This window comes from Falco cherrug, chromosome 2, assembly GCF_023634085.1.
Source record: "Falco cherrug isolate bFalChe1 chromosome 2, bFalChe1.pri, whole genome shotgun sequence".
In the NCBI taxonomy this organism is placed as follows: Eukaryota; Metazoa; Chordata; class Aves; order Falconiformes; family Falconidae; genus Falco; species Falco cherrug.
In genome coordinates, this window is record NC_073698.1 from 89089155 (window position 1) to 89105718 (window position 16564).

At 38.9% G+C, this 16564-nt stretch overlaps 1 protein-coding gene across 2 annotated transcripts in view; it reads right to left on the bottom strand.

Moving 5' to 3' along the window:
• Positions 1-16564, bottom strand: part of POLA1 (DNA polymerase alpha 1, catalytic subunit) — a 204209-nt gene that overhangs the window by 124027 nt on the left and 63618 nt on the right. For both annotated transcript variants that reach the window (XM_055701958.1, XM_055701957.1), the window contains exons 27-29: positions 4798-4830; positions 3110-3202; positions 388-593 (exon numbers count right to left, since the gene is read on the bottom strand). In XM_055701958.1, the coding sequence (XP_055557933.1) occupies positions 388-593; positions 3110-3202; positions 4798-4830 (332 nt within the window). The remainder of the gene's footprint in view (positions 1-387; positions 594-3109; positions 3203-4797; positions 4831-16564) is intronic.

The window sequence follows — 16564 nt, forward strand, 5'->3', positions numbered from 1 at the left end:
GACCACCAGCTTCTTCAACCATCTTTCAAAAGATCAGGCCTAAAACCTATGACTCCAAATGCTGATAGCACCTATCATTTTCACAAGACTTCATCTGTGGTTTATTAAACTGTATATACAAAATTGTGACAACTCAAATGCACAGCTTCCACAGAAGATGCAAAAACAAATTCTGAAATTAGAGACATCGGCCTTGCGCAAGTATAATCTGTTACCAATGCCAAAATGTAACATTTACCACCTCCTACAACAATGAGTAAAGATGCTCTAAAACTGGTATTAGTTACCAGCTTGCACTGTTCAGGAAACAGACACATGATACCAAATGTTTATGAAGCATGTACTGTTTAAATCAGAGCAAGAGGACAATGCCACAAAGCAGCTCACTTTCCAGTCTCTTTTGCAAGATCACACCAGTCTCTTCGGACTATATCCAGTCCTTTCAGTTCTTGTCTAGTTATGTATTTCCCATCTCCTGTTGGTTCCACAGCCAAGGCAGCATATTTCTTCTTCTTTAACAGTAGCAAGGACTTGAAGACTCCATCAATATCAATTTCCAACAATTTATAGAGTTTGTTCACTTCACTTTTAACCTGCAAATGCACCAACATTAAAACCAAATGCAACACCTTAATAACTATGGACAAATTTAACTTCCATCTAGAAGTGTATCATTCTGAAGTTTTAAAACAATTAACATTACACGCTGTGTGCTTGCATACACATTTTAAAGACTTGTCAGATATCATTAATCATGAAATTAAGCACACCGTAGTAACTATGAAATGCTATTAAAATTAAGGTGCACCCATTGGCTTCTTCAGGATTTACAGCCTGGCATATCTAACTCCCTAACAAAATCAAGCATGGCAGAGAAGCATGGGAAGTGTTAGCATTTTGTTTGTTAAAGCAAAAACACCCAAACAATTCTTCTGAACATTTTTCTGCTATTTTTTGTAAGTCTTTCTAATTTGGTTTTTTTTTTAACATGATACTAACCAAGTGTTTAAAAATCAGCAACAGTGCAGTATGGAGTATACTGGCAAATCTCACTCACAAGGATGCACAGAAAATGAGAAAAGTATGAAATTCTGCTGAGTAATGACTAAAATGGGCATGGATATAAATAATGGGAGGTTAAGGGCAGGAGTGAACACAACCAGAAACCAGTAAGACAAGGGTAGATGGGAAAAATTCAAAAATTCAGAAAGAAGATGAGAGAATTTTCTCCAGTAGAAAACCAAAATTAATCTCTTGGATGAACAGTTCATCACTGAAGACAGGCGATAAATTCACACTACATCAGAACAGGGGTATATACACCAACTGCTCTCACAGTAATTGACTGTATTGAACCTGTGTGCCTTCCATTCAGTCTACATTAAAGCAAAAGTATAAGTGCAGTGTAAATATCCCTCATCTCTGAACATGAATTTTTGCGGAAGAAATTATTATGCAATAGAACAGTGACATTTCTTAGTGTTCCTCATCAACAGATAGAATGATCTTTCCCAAAATTTTTTTATATGAATTATGCAAAATGAGGAAAACCTAAATGACAGAAGTGTTTTCAAAAAAGTTACCATTACTTTCTTGAGTAATAAACAAACAAACAAGAAAAATGGGAAACAAGAAACATAAGAACCACTTTTTTATGCCACAGAAAAAAGTATTGAGAGCCACAACTTTCACAATTGTGATGCTAAATTAGAGTGTTCCTTATTTACAGACCTAAGTTTATTCCTTTCTCAAATCAAGTACACAATACAAAAATTTTGATCAAAACATGTCTGTCTCTTTAAATAAAAACCCCCCAACAACCAAACCAAAAAACCCAAACCAAGAAAAACCAACAAAAAATCAAAACCAACTGACACAGGATACAGAAGTACATAGAATAAAAAAGCCTGAGATTTAACTCAGAAAGAATCATTAAGCAGGCAACAAGTTCAAAAACGTACTTATTCTCTCAGTAAACCTGAATCAAAGTCAGAAGTATTTAACTTATGGTGATGATCCTGTCAGTCTTTATAAAAATTATTATTATTTAACTGTTCCTTTATAGCATTTAGCCAGCAAATGAGTACAGGGACACAAACCAAACCAGAATGAAAACACAAACACAGACGGCTAGAGTAAGATTAAACTTTCTTACACGCTACTGTATATATACTTGAAATTATATTTAGTCTTGTTTGTGGCAAACAAACAAAAAAAGAGAGATTGCTTTCTTCCACACCATCAGCCCTCCTACTACTTGGTTATAACATCAAGATATTACTCCTTTTTCCATGCTCCTGACATACATCTACTTCTCAAAGTACTAATTTAGCATGAAGGCAGAAGTATTCTAAAAAAAAATCCAAAACCCCAGAACCACTCTTGCCTTAAAATTTCATGAGTTTTGTTTAATACTATATTGAAAAAAACCTCTACGCCTTCGAGTTTTTTAGAGCTTCCATAGCTCTCATTTTCATCACAATTTTTTCCATCTTTCAAAACCAACTTCTCTTACATCCTTTCTTTAAAATGTTCTGAAATGTTTCTCACTTCACTTCCACAATTTCAGAGTGCCACATAACTTCCACATTGTCAGTTGCCAACTGCTAATCAAACAGATCTTTTCCATACTTAGAATACCTTGGAAATTAATATTTGAGTTTATCACTGGAAATCTGATGGCACACAAAGTGTAATATACTACGTAACTAAACAAAATTAAACTGATAGACATATCTCATGTTGAAACAAAACCCATTAAAATAAAAATTGTGTTAACATAATTGGAGCTAATGCAGAGGAATTGTACCTTACATTTTGACTTACCAAGTATTCAGATAGTCTCTTGGTAACTTAGGATTGGTGGAAAGGCTCATTATACAATGAAACATTTCATGTAATTTAATCACTTTTTAAAATGCACAAAATAGCTACACCTGAAGAATGGGGCACTGATCTTTCACTACTCCCTAGCTTCCACACCTTGTCAGATTCTTCCTCATGGCCTATTCTCTGCTTATGCCATGGAGTCCTCTCGTAATACCAGCTGTTCCACACAGTGTTACAACACAGACATGTAAGAAAGCTTTAAATAGAAAAAATTCCTTACCTTGTTCCCCAGCTTGAAGACCTCATCCAAATTGGAGCTATTAGTGTTTATCATAATGGAATCTGTGTCTCCATAAATCACTTCAAGGTTCATCTAAATGAAACAAATTGCTTTGAAAAACAAAACAGAACGACCTCATCTTTTTAAAGTCCCACCTCATTTTAAAGATTCAAAAATATCATTATCTCTGTGTTATCCCTTAAATACTAAAAAGCAGAAGAATGTAAAGTAAGTTTTACTGAGAAGTCTGTATATTTCATTAAGACATTTTTTAAGAGAATAATGAAACTTAAATCACTGATACATTTTAAAAAAAAACACAGTTCATTTGTGTACATAATATAAGTAGTTAAAATTTTACTAAATGAATGTTAGAAAAATAAGTCAGTGAACAAATCTAATCTTGAGAAACAGCAGGAACTCTAATCAGAAATAACTTTGGACTGCTAGGACACAAGATTGCTTAGACTCAAAGACTGCTGAACAAATTCAGGCTATTCAGATAAGGCATTTAGCCCACGTGCTTGCAAGAGAATACCACAGTCAGGTACCCTATCCCATGTGCAGCCACCACTATACTACTGCCTTCCATACAGTCTACATTAAATCAAAAGTATAATAAATGCAATATAAATATCCCTCATCTCCGAATATTCTGGATTAAAAAAAAAAAGAAAAAAAGTAGATATTCTGTTTCAAACAATAAAGTATCGGCTAGTGGATACAGTAACTGAGAATAGCACAGTACCATCCAGATTAGGCTACTGCTCTTATACTTTTTCAGATTATGCATGTGGCTTCACATTTCCATCTTCCCACTCCAATTGTTTTTTTCTGCTGTAATGTAATTACCTGTGTTAGTCCTCCCCTGGGCAGCAGATCTTTCAGGGAACAAGGCACTCCTTTTGGCTAAGGATCTAGCTACTACAACCCACAAGTTTTGTATCCCCAGGTTGAACTACTAAACAATTACACCTGGAGATGAACACAAACACCTACTCGACTCCTCTGACTGACACTCTGCCCTCCATATTATCTTTCATTCTGAGCACAATTCAAATGCCCTACTTGGAAAAGACTGTGTACATGAGCCATACTGCCATAAATACTCTGGGATAATGGAGCAAACTCTAGACAAATTGAGGCACACAAAAAAGCCTGAGGTGCATACAAAAGTGCAAAGAAAAATCAACACCACCATTAAAGGTGACGAAAAAAAACCCCAGGCAGACGCATCCAATTACATAATATTAACTTGAAAAAAATGAAAACCTGATGTCTTCAGTGGTGGAAAGTCAATGCAGCTGTAAAAAACTGCAGCATGGCTATGTCCATGTTAAACTCCATATAATCAAAAAACCACTCTGTGACAGAGTTTAAAGGATGCCAAAAAATAAACCATAATAAAACACTAGAACACATGGTGTAACAGGTCTATGAGTAAACTCTAATTAGCACTGTCACTAATTTGCTTGAAACAGTCACACATAGGCTTCAAGCAGGGGCCAGATCATATCTGTGGTAGGAAAAGAAAAAAGCTATAATCCATTAGGAAGGATTACATTTGTAAACCAGGCATCCTAAGAAGTGATTTCAGGTCTGTTTGGGCTACAGTACTCCTAGAATAAAAAAATTTCACCAGGTGTGCTCTTTAAGGGTTGTTTTTTAATGAAAATGCTCAGCATTACCTTTTGCACCATCTCCTTGGTATGCATCAAAATCTGGGAAAAAAAAAATAATCTAAGATTAGTGTATGATATAATTACAAGCTAACATATGCAAACATATCCATTAGGTTGCTAACTCCAAATGCTCTCACCTTTCAAAACAAAGCAAACCTGGCCACACACAGTCACCTCAACACTCCTATTACATGAGGAAATTCTCATCTGACCTTGCATTAATGCCATTATTAACTCCCCTAAAACAAGATTAAAACAAATCTCAAAACTGCATGTGCACACACACATTCTACCTTGGGAAAAAAAGAACACTGAATCAAATACTCAAATAAAACCTAATTGGGAACTGCCAGATTTAAGCCTCTCTCAGTAATTTAGGTCAGTTGTCTCCTTCATCTCCATCATCTTATCTCTCCATGTCATTGTGTTTTTCCCCAAAAACATCCTGTCTTATTCAGTATAGCTTGGATGGTGCTCACCTAATAACAACTTAGTCAAAAGGTTGATTACCTTTCTAATGACCTCAAAATGGGTCATCAAAACCTAAGCTCCTTAGGGAAACCAGAACTGGGACAAGGAGCTGGGATAGAGATAGGAAACTGATGTTGAATCAATGGGCAAGTTTCTCAGCCAAGTTCCCTAAATGCTCTGAAAAGCAATTCTCTGAACCTCAGAAACAGCTACAGAGACCTCACATGAGTAGGCGACTACTTCCACCTCTAAAACTGGTCAGCGTAGCGGAGAGGTGTGGAACAGCTATCATCTGAAGCCAGATACAGCTGTAATCCAGAAAAGACAAAGTAAAACTAGCCTGATGAACCAAATGCGTCGCTGCTGCATCAGGAAGGGCTTGGCAGCTGCATGAGAACCAACATCTGGCCCGCTCCTGCAGTCACCGGGCTATGTTTCCACCGTATTCCCCATTTTCTTTCTTGTCAGCAAGCTGCTGCTCTTGCACACAGCTCCAGATTCCAGCTGGTTAGACCCAAGTTCCCTGGTTTCAGTTCCTTCCATTCCCACTCAGCATAAACCTCAGCTCTTTTTCAGCTAGTCCTGCTAATTGTATATATTTATACTTTCAATTTTCTTAAAGAGGATTACTTTGAACCACTTGTTATAGCTATGGTAGATCAGAGTCTAAGGTTAAAACAAACAATTTGGTACTCCAGCTTAAAAGATAGTCAGGCAATGCACTATTTTGACAGGTTATATTAAATTGGGTAACCTAGTCTAAGTTTTATTATTTTTCATACATTAAATTGCAATACTCCTTGGCCACATTTGCCAAAAAGGCAGAATTATGCCTTGTAGTCAAGAAGTGTGTGACAGGGTGCTGAGCAGTAGGAATCAGCAGGGATGAGGAAAGAAAAGGACAAAAAGGGAAGAGCTGGCCACACTCAGTGGGGGTAAGACCATCTTCAGGGAAATCTCATGACTTTTGTAAGGCCAAGGAGCCTAAAATGAATCCAGAAGTCTTGACTATTGCAATATTGACTACTGCTATGGTGGCAAACAATTCTGAAACAACGGTGACATGTCCATCTCTGTGTAACAACAGTACACGAACAGAATGACAACACTGTCATTCCTTCAACATTAATGGCAAGTTTCTTTGATATTTCTGAACCTTTGAACTATCACAGCTATAAATACTGAAGTATGATGCTCCACTATGCTTGTTCAGTTTGTTTTAAATTATGCACCACAGAATTATGCACCAAAAGCTGTATGCCCCCAGCTGCCTTAGTTTTGCAATGCCTGACTTTACAAACTTAACAGAATAGTTTCTGTTCAGACACATTTTCTAGCCACTTTCATCTTTAAAAAAAGAAACTGCTGCACCTAAGGATGGACTCAAGTCTCCCAAAGTACAAAAACATGAACTAAGCAAACATAATATACCATTCCCTTCAAGGCACTTAAGGATAGGTTAGGTTCCAAACCATGATGTAACTTTGACACAGCTGACTCACAATGAATGTCCTTATCAGGGTCACTCCCCAAGCACATATGAATACCTATAGATTTACAGTCTCTGGATAAAATTCAAAACGGCCAGTTGGTTTAAAGTCCATCCACTGATGCCACAAACTAGGTACTCAGACAATGTGATGCCTGAACTCTGCTGAAGTCCTGAACTGCAAAAAGCTCAGCTGGCCTCAATCTTCTACGTAGACAAAGAACAGGAAAATGGTGAATCTTAACTGCAGATTCACCCTAGGCTGTATGTACTCAGACACACCCGATTCCATTTTAATCAGAAGCTTAAAAAAGATATTCCACTCCTATTCATCTCCTAGTAAGTGATTCAGACAGCATCGCCCCATCACCTTTCCATGGAGTTTTGAAATTATTCTAAAGACACGTATCACTGGTACATGACATCAAATTTCATACACAGTAATCAGAATTCCAGGTTATTCACCACCACCCTCCTTCTCTCACTTATTAGCTAACACCTACAGAGAAAGGTTATGCCTTTCCCTTAGTACTCCAAAAGCAAACATAAGCCCCTAAAACAAAACTTTAAAATTGGACAGAGAAATGAAGAGTTTACATGTAAAAGAAAAGGCAGCCTACCATTTTCCCCCTTGATAATCTCTGGCATTTTTTACTTAATTCTCTGAAATAATGCTATCTATGAATAGTTAGAAAGATAACATTTTTTTTCCAAATAGGATTACCCCTGTGCAAAGACTGTTTTTCAATTGTTTCCAATGACAGCAGTGGATGTAGTTAATAACAAGAGGGTCACAGACAAGGTAACTTCATCAAGTGACTGGCATATGCTAGTGCTACCCGTTCCGACAGGAGATCACTTGCAAGTGCCAACAGCTACAAAACAGAAGGTTATAAAGGCTTGCTAAATTCATTAATAAGGCAGTCGGTAGTTATCTGATTTCACAGCAACACCTGCATATTTATCTTCTCATTACCAATTGGATGATGGAATTTTTTTCAAGTACATTTCAAAAATCTGCCAACTTCAAGTGTAGAAAAAAAATAAACTTTGTAGTTAATTTTTCCCTTAACAAAGTACAGCTGTTGAGAATAATTGTTCAAGATCTTACCCTGTAATGTCAACTGCAGCAGAACAAAGAGTATTTAATTAGCAAATCTATCCAGTAATTCAACACCTATTATATAAAATGCCTTCGTGATTTTATTCAGGATAATTTGCTAAGAGGGTTATTACTGACATTCAGATGAAATTTAAAATTCCTACGCAAGTCGAGTCATAATAGCAGTAATGATCCCCCCAATCAGGAGATACTGTGTCACACAAGGTTCTTTTGCAATGCAGCAGCCGATTTCCTGACTTCTTAATTCCTGGGCTCAGCTCAGTGAGAGCCCTTCATGCCAATATTTCAGTCAGCAATACATCCTTAATGGGACTCTATTAAAATACCTAGAATAAAAATTACTCTTTTTTTCTTCTTTTTTTTTTCTTTTCTTTTTTTTTTTTTTGTTAAAAAGAACGACAGCACTGCTATCATATCAATCATTAGCAGTTTCTCAGAAATGCACAGCAAAGGGAGGGAGGTTTATGGTGCGGCTAGGAAGACAGGAGAAAGAAGAAAGAGAATAGGAAAATTGTTACTCACTAGTTTCCTTTTGCAAATAATGTTGTGCTGCTCATGAGAGCTGGATTGTCTCCTATTGCAGGCAATCCAAGTAGGAAGAATTAATTGCCTGGCAACTCATCTGTACAGCCATGCTCCCTCCCCCCCCCCCCCCCCCAAACATATACTTCTAAAAACCTGTGAACTTCTCAGCACAGTGAACATCTGTGAAATTCTATTTTAACTTTTTTCTTGTAAAAGCAAAACTAGCAACACATATTCTCTCGCTCATGAACTGCGAGTCAGTACAAACAGAAAGATTGTAATTGCGGACAAGCAATCATCGAACTGCAAAATCTCCTGTCCTAACTCTACTCCAACTCACTAATTAATTAATTAAATGAAGATGTGATTTAAGAAAGGGAATTATTATAAATAAATATACAAAGAACAGCTTTACTATTATCCATTACATCAAATATTTTTAAAGATTCCTTATTTAAAAATCACTAAAGAGTCCCTTTCAATGAGAGGACGCTTATGTGAAAACAAGCTGATACCTGAACTAAAAAACAATAGGATAGAACACAAAACTAACATGCTGATGCAAAGGTTTCTTCTGAAGACACACACATTTTCTGCAGATTTCTGGGGTTGCAGGCAAGAAGGAACGAAAGGGAGACTTAAGACGAGTGAAAAAACTGACCAGAATTACAAAAATATTCCACCAAAGTTGCATTAAAAACCAGAATCACTTATGCATTCACTTTGCACAGGGAGAAAAACTAACACTCTTAGGGCCTTGGCAAAAACTGTATTTCTGAAGACTACCTCTAGTTATCTAGTGTAGACCTGATATTTGTTTCCACCTCAGTTGTTTACTCATGCATTTATATACTAAGAAAATAATTCTGTCACTCACTTTAGTAATTCATATTAGCTAGTCCTTCCCATAACACAGAGGAATACATGAGCAGGAAGAACTGTGTTCCAGTATGCAACACCACTCATAACCCACACAAGAAGCATTTCTGAACCTCTGTGCTTCTGCAACCTATTCACCAGCTTTGCTAGTATTTTGTAGTAAGTAGCCTCTAGAACTAATAAACCACAGCCAAAGGATGCTGCAAAAAGATTTTATTAAGGAGGATTTTCAAAAATGTTTCTACCACTGGACAAAAAGGGCACATATACCATAAGCAAAAGTGAAAGAAGCCTTGTTTGCCACAGGGAATGAAGCATCACAATATAGCCTTTTCATTAGACAATGAACTTGATTGAGAAAAGTTCGAGTGACCAGATTCAAACAATTAATAAGTCTGTTTCAAAGAGCTTTTACCAAGTTATTTGCTGTACTTAGACAACACATTCAAAGTTACATTTCTGAAAAGTGTATGCTGTTAGGAAGCATTAACAGCATGCGAAATACACCCCATGTTGCCATAATTTTTCTTTATAGCTTGTTTGTTTGGGACACCAAGTGTCCATACTCCACCCAACAAAACTGGCAGACATTAATACAACTTTAACAGCTGCTGTGTACAAAACTAGTACTGGATGGTGCCCCAAAACCAAAGGGAGAATGGTTCCAAGAGCTGAAGCAGTGTACTCAAAGATCCAGCGATACATGTTTATATGTCAACAAAAGGTAGGATCTTCTGCCTCACGAACAAAAGAAAATTCACAAAAAAGGCAGCAATAGAAGCTTGCTGAACACAACAATAATTGTGTACCTTTGCACATTCTGACAAGGAATGCAAAGATGACTGTAAAACACTGAAGGTGAATATGCAAATCAAACTACAACTTGAAGACAATGCTCCTTTGGAGCCAGAAACAATTACCTCTTTAAAATTTTAAAGTAAGTTTTAAAGTAAGTTTTGCTGAAGAGAACAGGAAAATCAGAATTAATTCCTTCCCAAACTGTACAATTATTGGTTATTCTGCACAATGCATTATTAACCATGCTATACTAAAGCAAATTTTGACTAGTTTGGAAAGGATTATTTTGGCATTTGGATGAAAGAAAAAAAACCCCAATGAAACATAGTGCTACAGCTTTGGACAGAAGTTTAAAAAAAAACCCACCCAAAAACTTCTGTGTTGGAAATTCATTCAAAATCTTGGAAATGGAGAAACAGTGCTCAACAGAAGTTGAATGCTTAAGTGCGCAGAAGGCAACTGATCCAATTCTGACCCCACTCTGTGTTCCCAGAAGCACTAAGGATACAATGCCCAGGTGGATAACTACCTGTGAAAGATGTCTGTATGGCATAGGCATCTCCTAACCCTCCAGACTCAGTAATGCTCCTTCCAGAGAAACCAAACACCACAATCAGTAGCAGTTCCCAGAGAAGCTCCAGGGCTCATAGCCCACCCACAGAATTATTGTCTTTCTGACCAATTAATTCAAAACTGAAAACCTAGAACAAACGAAGGAGGAGGGACTGTTCCACTCCATGAAAAAACAAGATCCACAACACCTAAACCACGTTGAAGAACACAGTGCTTAAACCAATTTCAGCTCATTGACTCTTAAGAATATTTTTTTATTTAAATTTATTAAATAAATCTATGCTTGATGAACACTTTGTACTTAACCATACGACACAGAGGTAGCTTTGCTTAATAAGAAAACCCATTGTGCATTTCAAGTACACTGCAACTACATCAAAAGCTAACTATCGTAAACCACAAGTAAAACCACTAATAAGCAAGAATATGACAAGCATCATTTATTATTTCCTAATAAAACCAAAATGTGTTAAGTTATTCAATATTTAAATGCATATGGACAAGTATATCCTCCTTAGAGGAAACAGCAGCATTTGTTTCAGTGAAATGAACAAACATTTAGACAGGAAAGCTTTACTTTGCTTTGTTTCCCCAAACTCAACTGGTTAACACATTCAGAAACAGAGACTCAATCTTTCACTAGAAGATATAATACTACAAGAACAGTACATAATTAAAATGAACTACTTATAAACCAAGGTTTCCTGTTTAGTTAGACAAGTTAGAAAGCAATCAAGGTTTAAACCAGAACACAGAGATTTTCCTCCAAACAACCGCAAAATCTGTTTCCAAGAAGGGAAGAATAACCATACCATCCTTCACATCAGGTTTAAGTTGAACTATAGTTTCAGAAATTATCTTTCAAATATATAAGCTTGTCTCTCAATCTTGAGGTAAGAGGAATGCGAATACTGTCTTATTTCCCAGATAAGTCACTCTCATAGCCATATAACTAGAAGTCCTAGAGAAATCAGGCAGTAGGTTTCAGAACCAACAGTAAAGACAGTTTTTCAAAAAGATTAAGTATTTCTGTAAACCAGAAAAAGAAACAAAGGTAATACTCTAAACACTGAAATATTTTTTTAAGGAGTGGATAAACTCAGTGCACTATCCAAGGTGACGAGAAACTCCTTGAGAACGAAATCTCCACCCCCTCTACTTTTTTTTAGTGAAAAGTAGAGAACAGGACTTGCAACTCCCTAAGCCCCTCCTCCCTTACCTCCCAACTGTTAAAGAAAATTTCATTGCAAAATGAAAGGTGTGTTGTTAAGAAAGTCCCTTTAAGGCAGCAAGGAAGTATGGAGTTAGTTGGCAGGCAGTGAACCTGGATTACTTTTCTAAGGCTCTCCTGGTCAGCATCTTTTTAAGTAATAACCACAACTTCTGTGTTTGGAGAAAAGGGAAGGGCTGGGGGAAGACAAGCAAGTGCTAAAGAGAAGAACAGATGCAGAAAACACTTGCTACCTGATGAGTATTCTTAAAAGAAAAAGGACTTCTACTGAAAAACACAGCCTTTTTCTTGAAGAACCATAGGCATTCTGCAATACCTATAGTGAATGGAGCAAGGCAACCTCTGTCTAGATACAAGAATATTCACTGAAAACGATCCTGAAATTTCATAGGAGATAGGAGGACATCCTAGTCTTGGTAATGAATAGATTATGCGTGAACATTGTGTCCATCAAAAAAAATAATCTTTGTAAGTGGTTTAAACTGCTTTAAAACTAAACTGTTCTCTCATCACAGCTAAGCAATTGTCTACCCATGCAACATCTATTCAAATTCAGAAAAGTATTTTAGTCTCCGATTATCCTCCAAAGAAAGTTCTCTTACCTGATTTCTTAAACGTTATCATTTCATAAAGCATCTAATTTTGTTACATTAAATTAGATACATTTAGACAAAGTGACAAGCATTTTTAATAAAATTAAACAATACTCATTCATCCTCCACGGTTCGCAGCTGGTGTCAGCAGCTGGGTTTCAGTTTTTACGTTCACGGACCTCCCTTTGAGGACCAAGAATTGCTTGGACAAGGCAGGATCGATCTGACTACGTGGGGCAAAACGATCTGTGCCAACAGGCTGCCCAGCCTGGTACGGAGAGCATTAAACCAGGATTGACAAAGACAGGAGTGCATGTCCATGAGGAAGTCACAAACCACGATGGGAAGCAAAGGGTGGGCCATGATGTGAACAGGAAGGACCTTCTAATCACCATCAACAGCACAGGGCTGGAAGGGGCCCTCTTCAAGCAAATCCTTGTAGATAAGGAAGTGTCTCCAGGACAGCATTAAGGAGAAAGCACGCACTTTTTCAGGGCATCAGCAGGACTGGCTGCCTCTCTGAAGAGCAAGTACATTAATGCACACAGCATAGGGAACAAAAAGGAGAAATTAGAAGTCTGCATGCATTTACAGGACTGTAACTTGACTGGTGTCATGGAAACATGGTGGAAAAGGTCATGTTGATCACAGGAGGTTCCTAAGGACTGGAAGAAAGCTAATGTCAAAGCTGTCCTCAAGATGGGCAAGGAGGAGGAGATTCCAGGGATCTAGAGGCTGGTCAGCCTCACCTTGAGTCCTAAGAAAAGGTGATGGGGCAACTAATTGTGAAAACAACTGCTTTCCAGACACACAGAGCACAAGAAGGTGCTTGGGAATGTTCAGTGTGGATTTACAAAGGGGAAGTCACGCTTAACCAAGCTGGTAGCCTTCTGTGAAGAGACGACTGGCTTGGTGGACAAGGGCAGAGCAGCAGCTCTTGTTTATCTTGATTTCAGTAAGGCTTTCAACACCGTCTCCCATAACATCCTCGGAGACAAACTGATCAAGTATGGGATAGGTGCGTGGACGGCGAGATGGACTGAAAACGAGCTGCAGAGCTGGGCTCCAGGGGTTGTGATCAGCAGCACATAGTGCAGGTGGAGGCCAGTCCCTAGTGGCGTACCCAGGGCTTGGTACTGAGTCCAGTCCTGCTCGGGTTGTGTGTTAATGACTTGGACGATGGTGCAGAGTGTACCCTCAGCCAGTCTATAGGCAATCCAAACCAGGGAGGAGTGGCTGATACACCAGATGGGTGTGCTGCTGTTCAGAGGGACCTCAACAGCCTGGAGATGTCTCAAGACCTCCAGGAATCTCATCAAGTTCAGAAAAGGGAAGTAACAGGTCCTGCATCAAGGGAGGAATAACCCCATGGTGTCTTGATCCGAAAGGAGTCATGTAGGACAACCTCCCTCCCCTTGGGACCAATGGCCAAGTTTGTGATACCATTGGACTGAATTAAGGTGAAACCACGCAAACCAACCAGGTTTATGATTTATTAATACAAGGCACATGGATAGATACGACAGCTCAATGGCAATTATTTTAAGTGGATAAGCAAGTCCTGTGCCACAGGTTTTTACTTATATCTGGTCAGTATTCAGTAAAAAGAAAGAGGAGAGACAGAGAGAGGGAGAGAGAGAAAGGGAGGTAGAAAAGAGAGAACACCACCCATGGATCGAGCGGTGTCCTGCTGGCCCTCTTTACCCTGGGTGTCGTGGTGGTGGTGGTCCCACCCAAGCATTCATCGATTCAGGTTTATGCTCTCGAGAGAATGTCCCATTTACATACAAAGTGAGGGTGGGTGCCATCTGTGGCTGTGCGAGCTCATCGTGTGAGCTGTGGTCGCAGGGGTCCTCACCGGTGGTGGTGAGGGGTTTTAGGCAACCCCTGCTGGGCACATGAGCAGTTGCCTTATGTTATCGCAGAAGTTTCTTCCAGGAAGCGCCAGCTAGATCTCGTCCTCGTGAGACCTAAAGCCATTCCATCCTCTACCATCCTGTGGTTACCAAGCTAGGAAAACTGCGGCTCACTGTGCAGCAGCAGCTCATCTCAGTTCCTCATCTTCTGGTTACCAAGTTAGGTAACAGTGTGTCGTTTCAGTTCCCCTCCAATCTGAGCAGAACAGCTTTGCACCAGTTCCACACTAAGCTATGTTTAAGGCAATTATCAATACATCAGTTCCTTACACATGGACTCTGGGACTGACTGGGTGGAAAGCAGCTTTGCAGGAAAAGACCTGGTCATCCTGGTAGACACTAAGATAACCATGAGCCAACAATCTACCCTTGCGGCCAAGGTGGCCATGGGCACCCTGGGCTGTATGCAACAGAGCATTGCCAGCAGGTTCAAGGGAGGTGCTCCTTCCCCCTCTACGCAGCTCTGGCGAGACATGCGGAGCGCTGCATTCAGCTGAGCTCCCTGGTATAAGACAGACATGCACATACTGGAGCAAGTCTGGCACAGGACCACAAAGAATTACACGGCCTGGAGCATCTGTCATATGAGGAAGGGCTGAGAGATCTGGGGCCACTCAGCCTGGAGAAGACTCAGGGAAGGGTCTTATCACTGTCTGTACATATCTGATGGGTGGGAGTAAAGATGATGGTAAAGACTCTACTCATTGGTGCCCAGTGAAAGGTCAAGCAGCAATGGGCGTAAATTAAATGCAAAAAAACCCCCTTGAAATACGAAGTCTTGCGCTGTTTAAATACAAGCAAAATCTTCCTTACTGTAAGGACTGCAGGTTGCCCAGAGAGTCTGTGGAGTCTCCATGTTTGGAGATATTCAAATCCCAACTGGACATGGTCCTGACCAAGCTGCCGTAGTTGAGCAGAAAGGACCGAACTAACTAATCCAGAGAGGAGCCTTCCAACCTCAACTTCTTTGAGTCTATGAGCCTTAAGACGTATCCTTACATATTGTTTACAGTTAAAGAGTACATAGCTTGGATTGTTTTCACAGGTACATTTAAGAATCAAGTAATGTAAAAACACGCTCACCCCTCAACTAAGGGAACTTGGTACACGCAATTTTGAATCTCACATAGAGCCAAGTCTGACACACAACCTGATCTCCCGATGGGCAGATGCCCCGAGTGACTCAGTGCCACCTTTAAGTTAGCTCGTCTCTGTACTCCAAAGAACAAGATCATTCTGAAAGCCTCCAAAATAACCTGCTCCTCATCTGACACATTATAAGACCCTCTAATTAAGGAAGGAGAAGTTCCTGTACATTCGGCTTCCTAACCATGTTGGGATGTTCAGGTTTCCACCAAGCTACTCAAATGCAAAAGATGAGAGATTAGGTTTGTACAAATGCCTAAAGGGTTCACAACTGTACTTTGTTTTTTACAAAGCATGTAGTGAAAGCAAATCCTTTCTACACAGTCTCTTCAGACTAGCCCCTGTTGGCAGCTCTTTACTGCCTTCTTAGGTGGTATCAGGGAAAGAAAAGCTTCAAGTCTACACCGGACACTTGACCTTTCCTGCTTCAGACAGAAGGACCTTGTGATTGCTCCAAGGATGTGAAAAGACAATGAGGAACATCATGATTAATAGCATGAAGTCTCAGTCAGATTTCCTGTTTATTCAGCGTGACCTCTGTAAAGCACTTGATGAAGCTGGTTTGGATGGAAAGAGCTCCTGAGAGTCTAAGAGTCAGAAACAGTCTTCTTAGATTACCTGTTCAAAATGAGCTTCCTGAATTCTCTAGATACGTCTGATAAAAAAAAAAAAAGAAAAAAAAAAGAAGATGGAGCTCCTCAGGACATAAAAGATACCCCAAAAACAAAGTAAGCATTTACAAAGCATGTCAGAAATAAAATCTACTTGCCTACCAGATGATTATAAGATGTATGGCTAATTTGTGCCATACAGTTAGATCTCAGTGTCGAAATAAAATTATTTTTTTAAAAAATAAAAAGCTCATTTAAGGTTTTTAGCTATTTTTAAACTACCTACAAAGGAAAATTACTAGTTAATAATCCTAAATTGCTTGTTAAATAGGCCTTGCAACTGTAAGTCAGGAATAGGAACTGTAGGGTGGGTTGGGGCAACTTCACCTTCCAGACTTTTCCTGTAAGGATATATAAG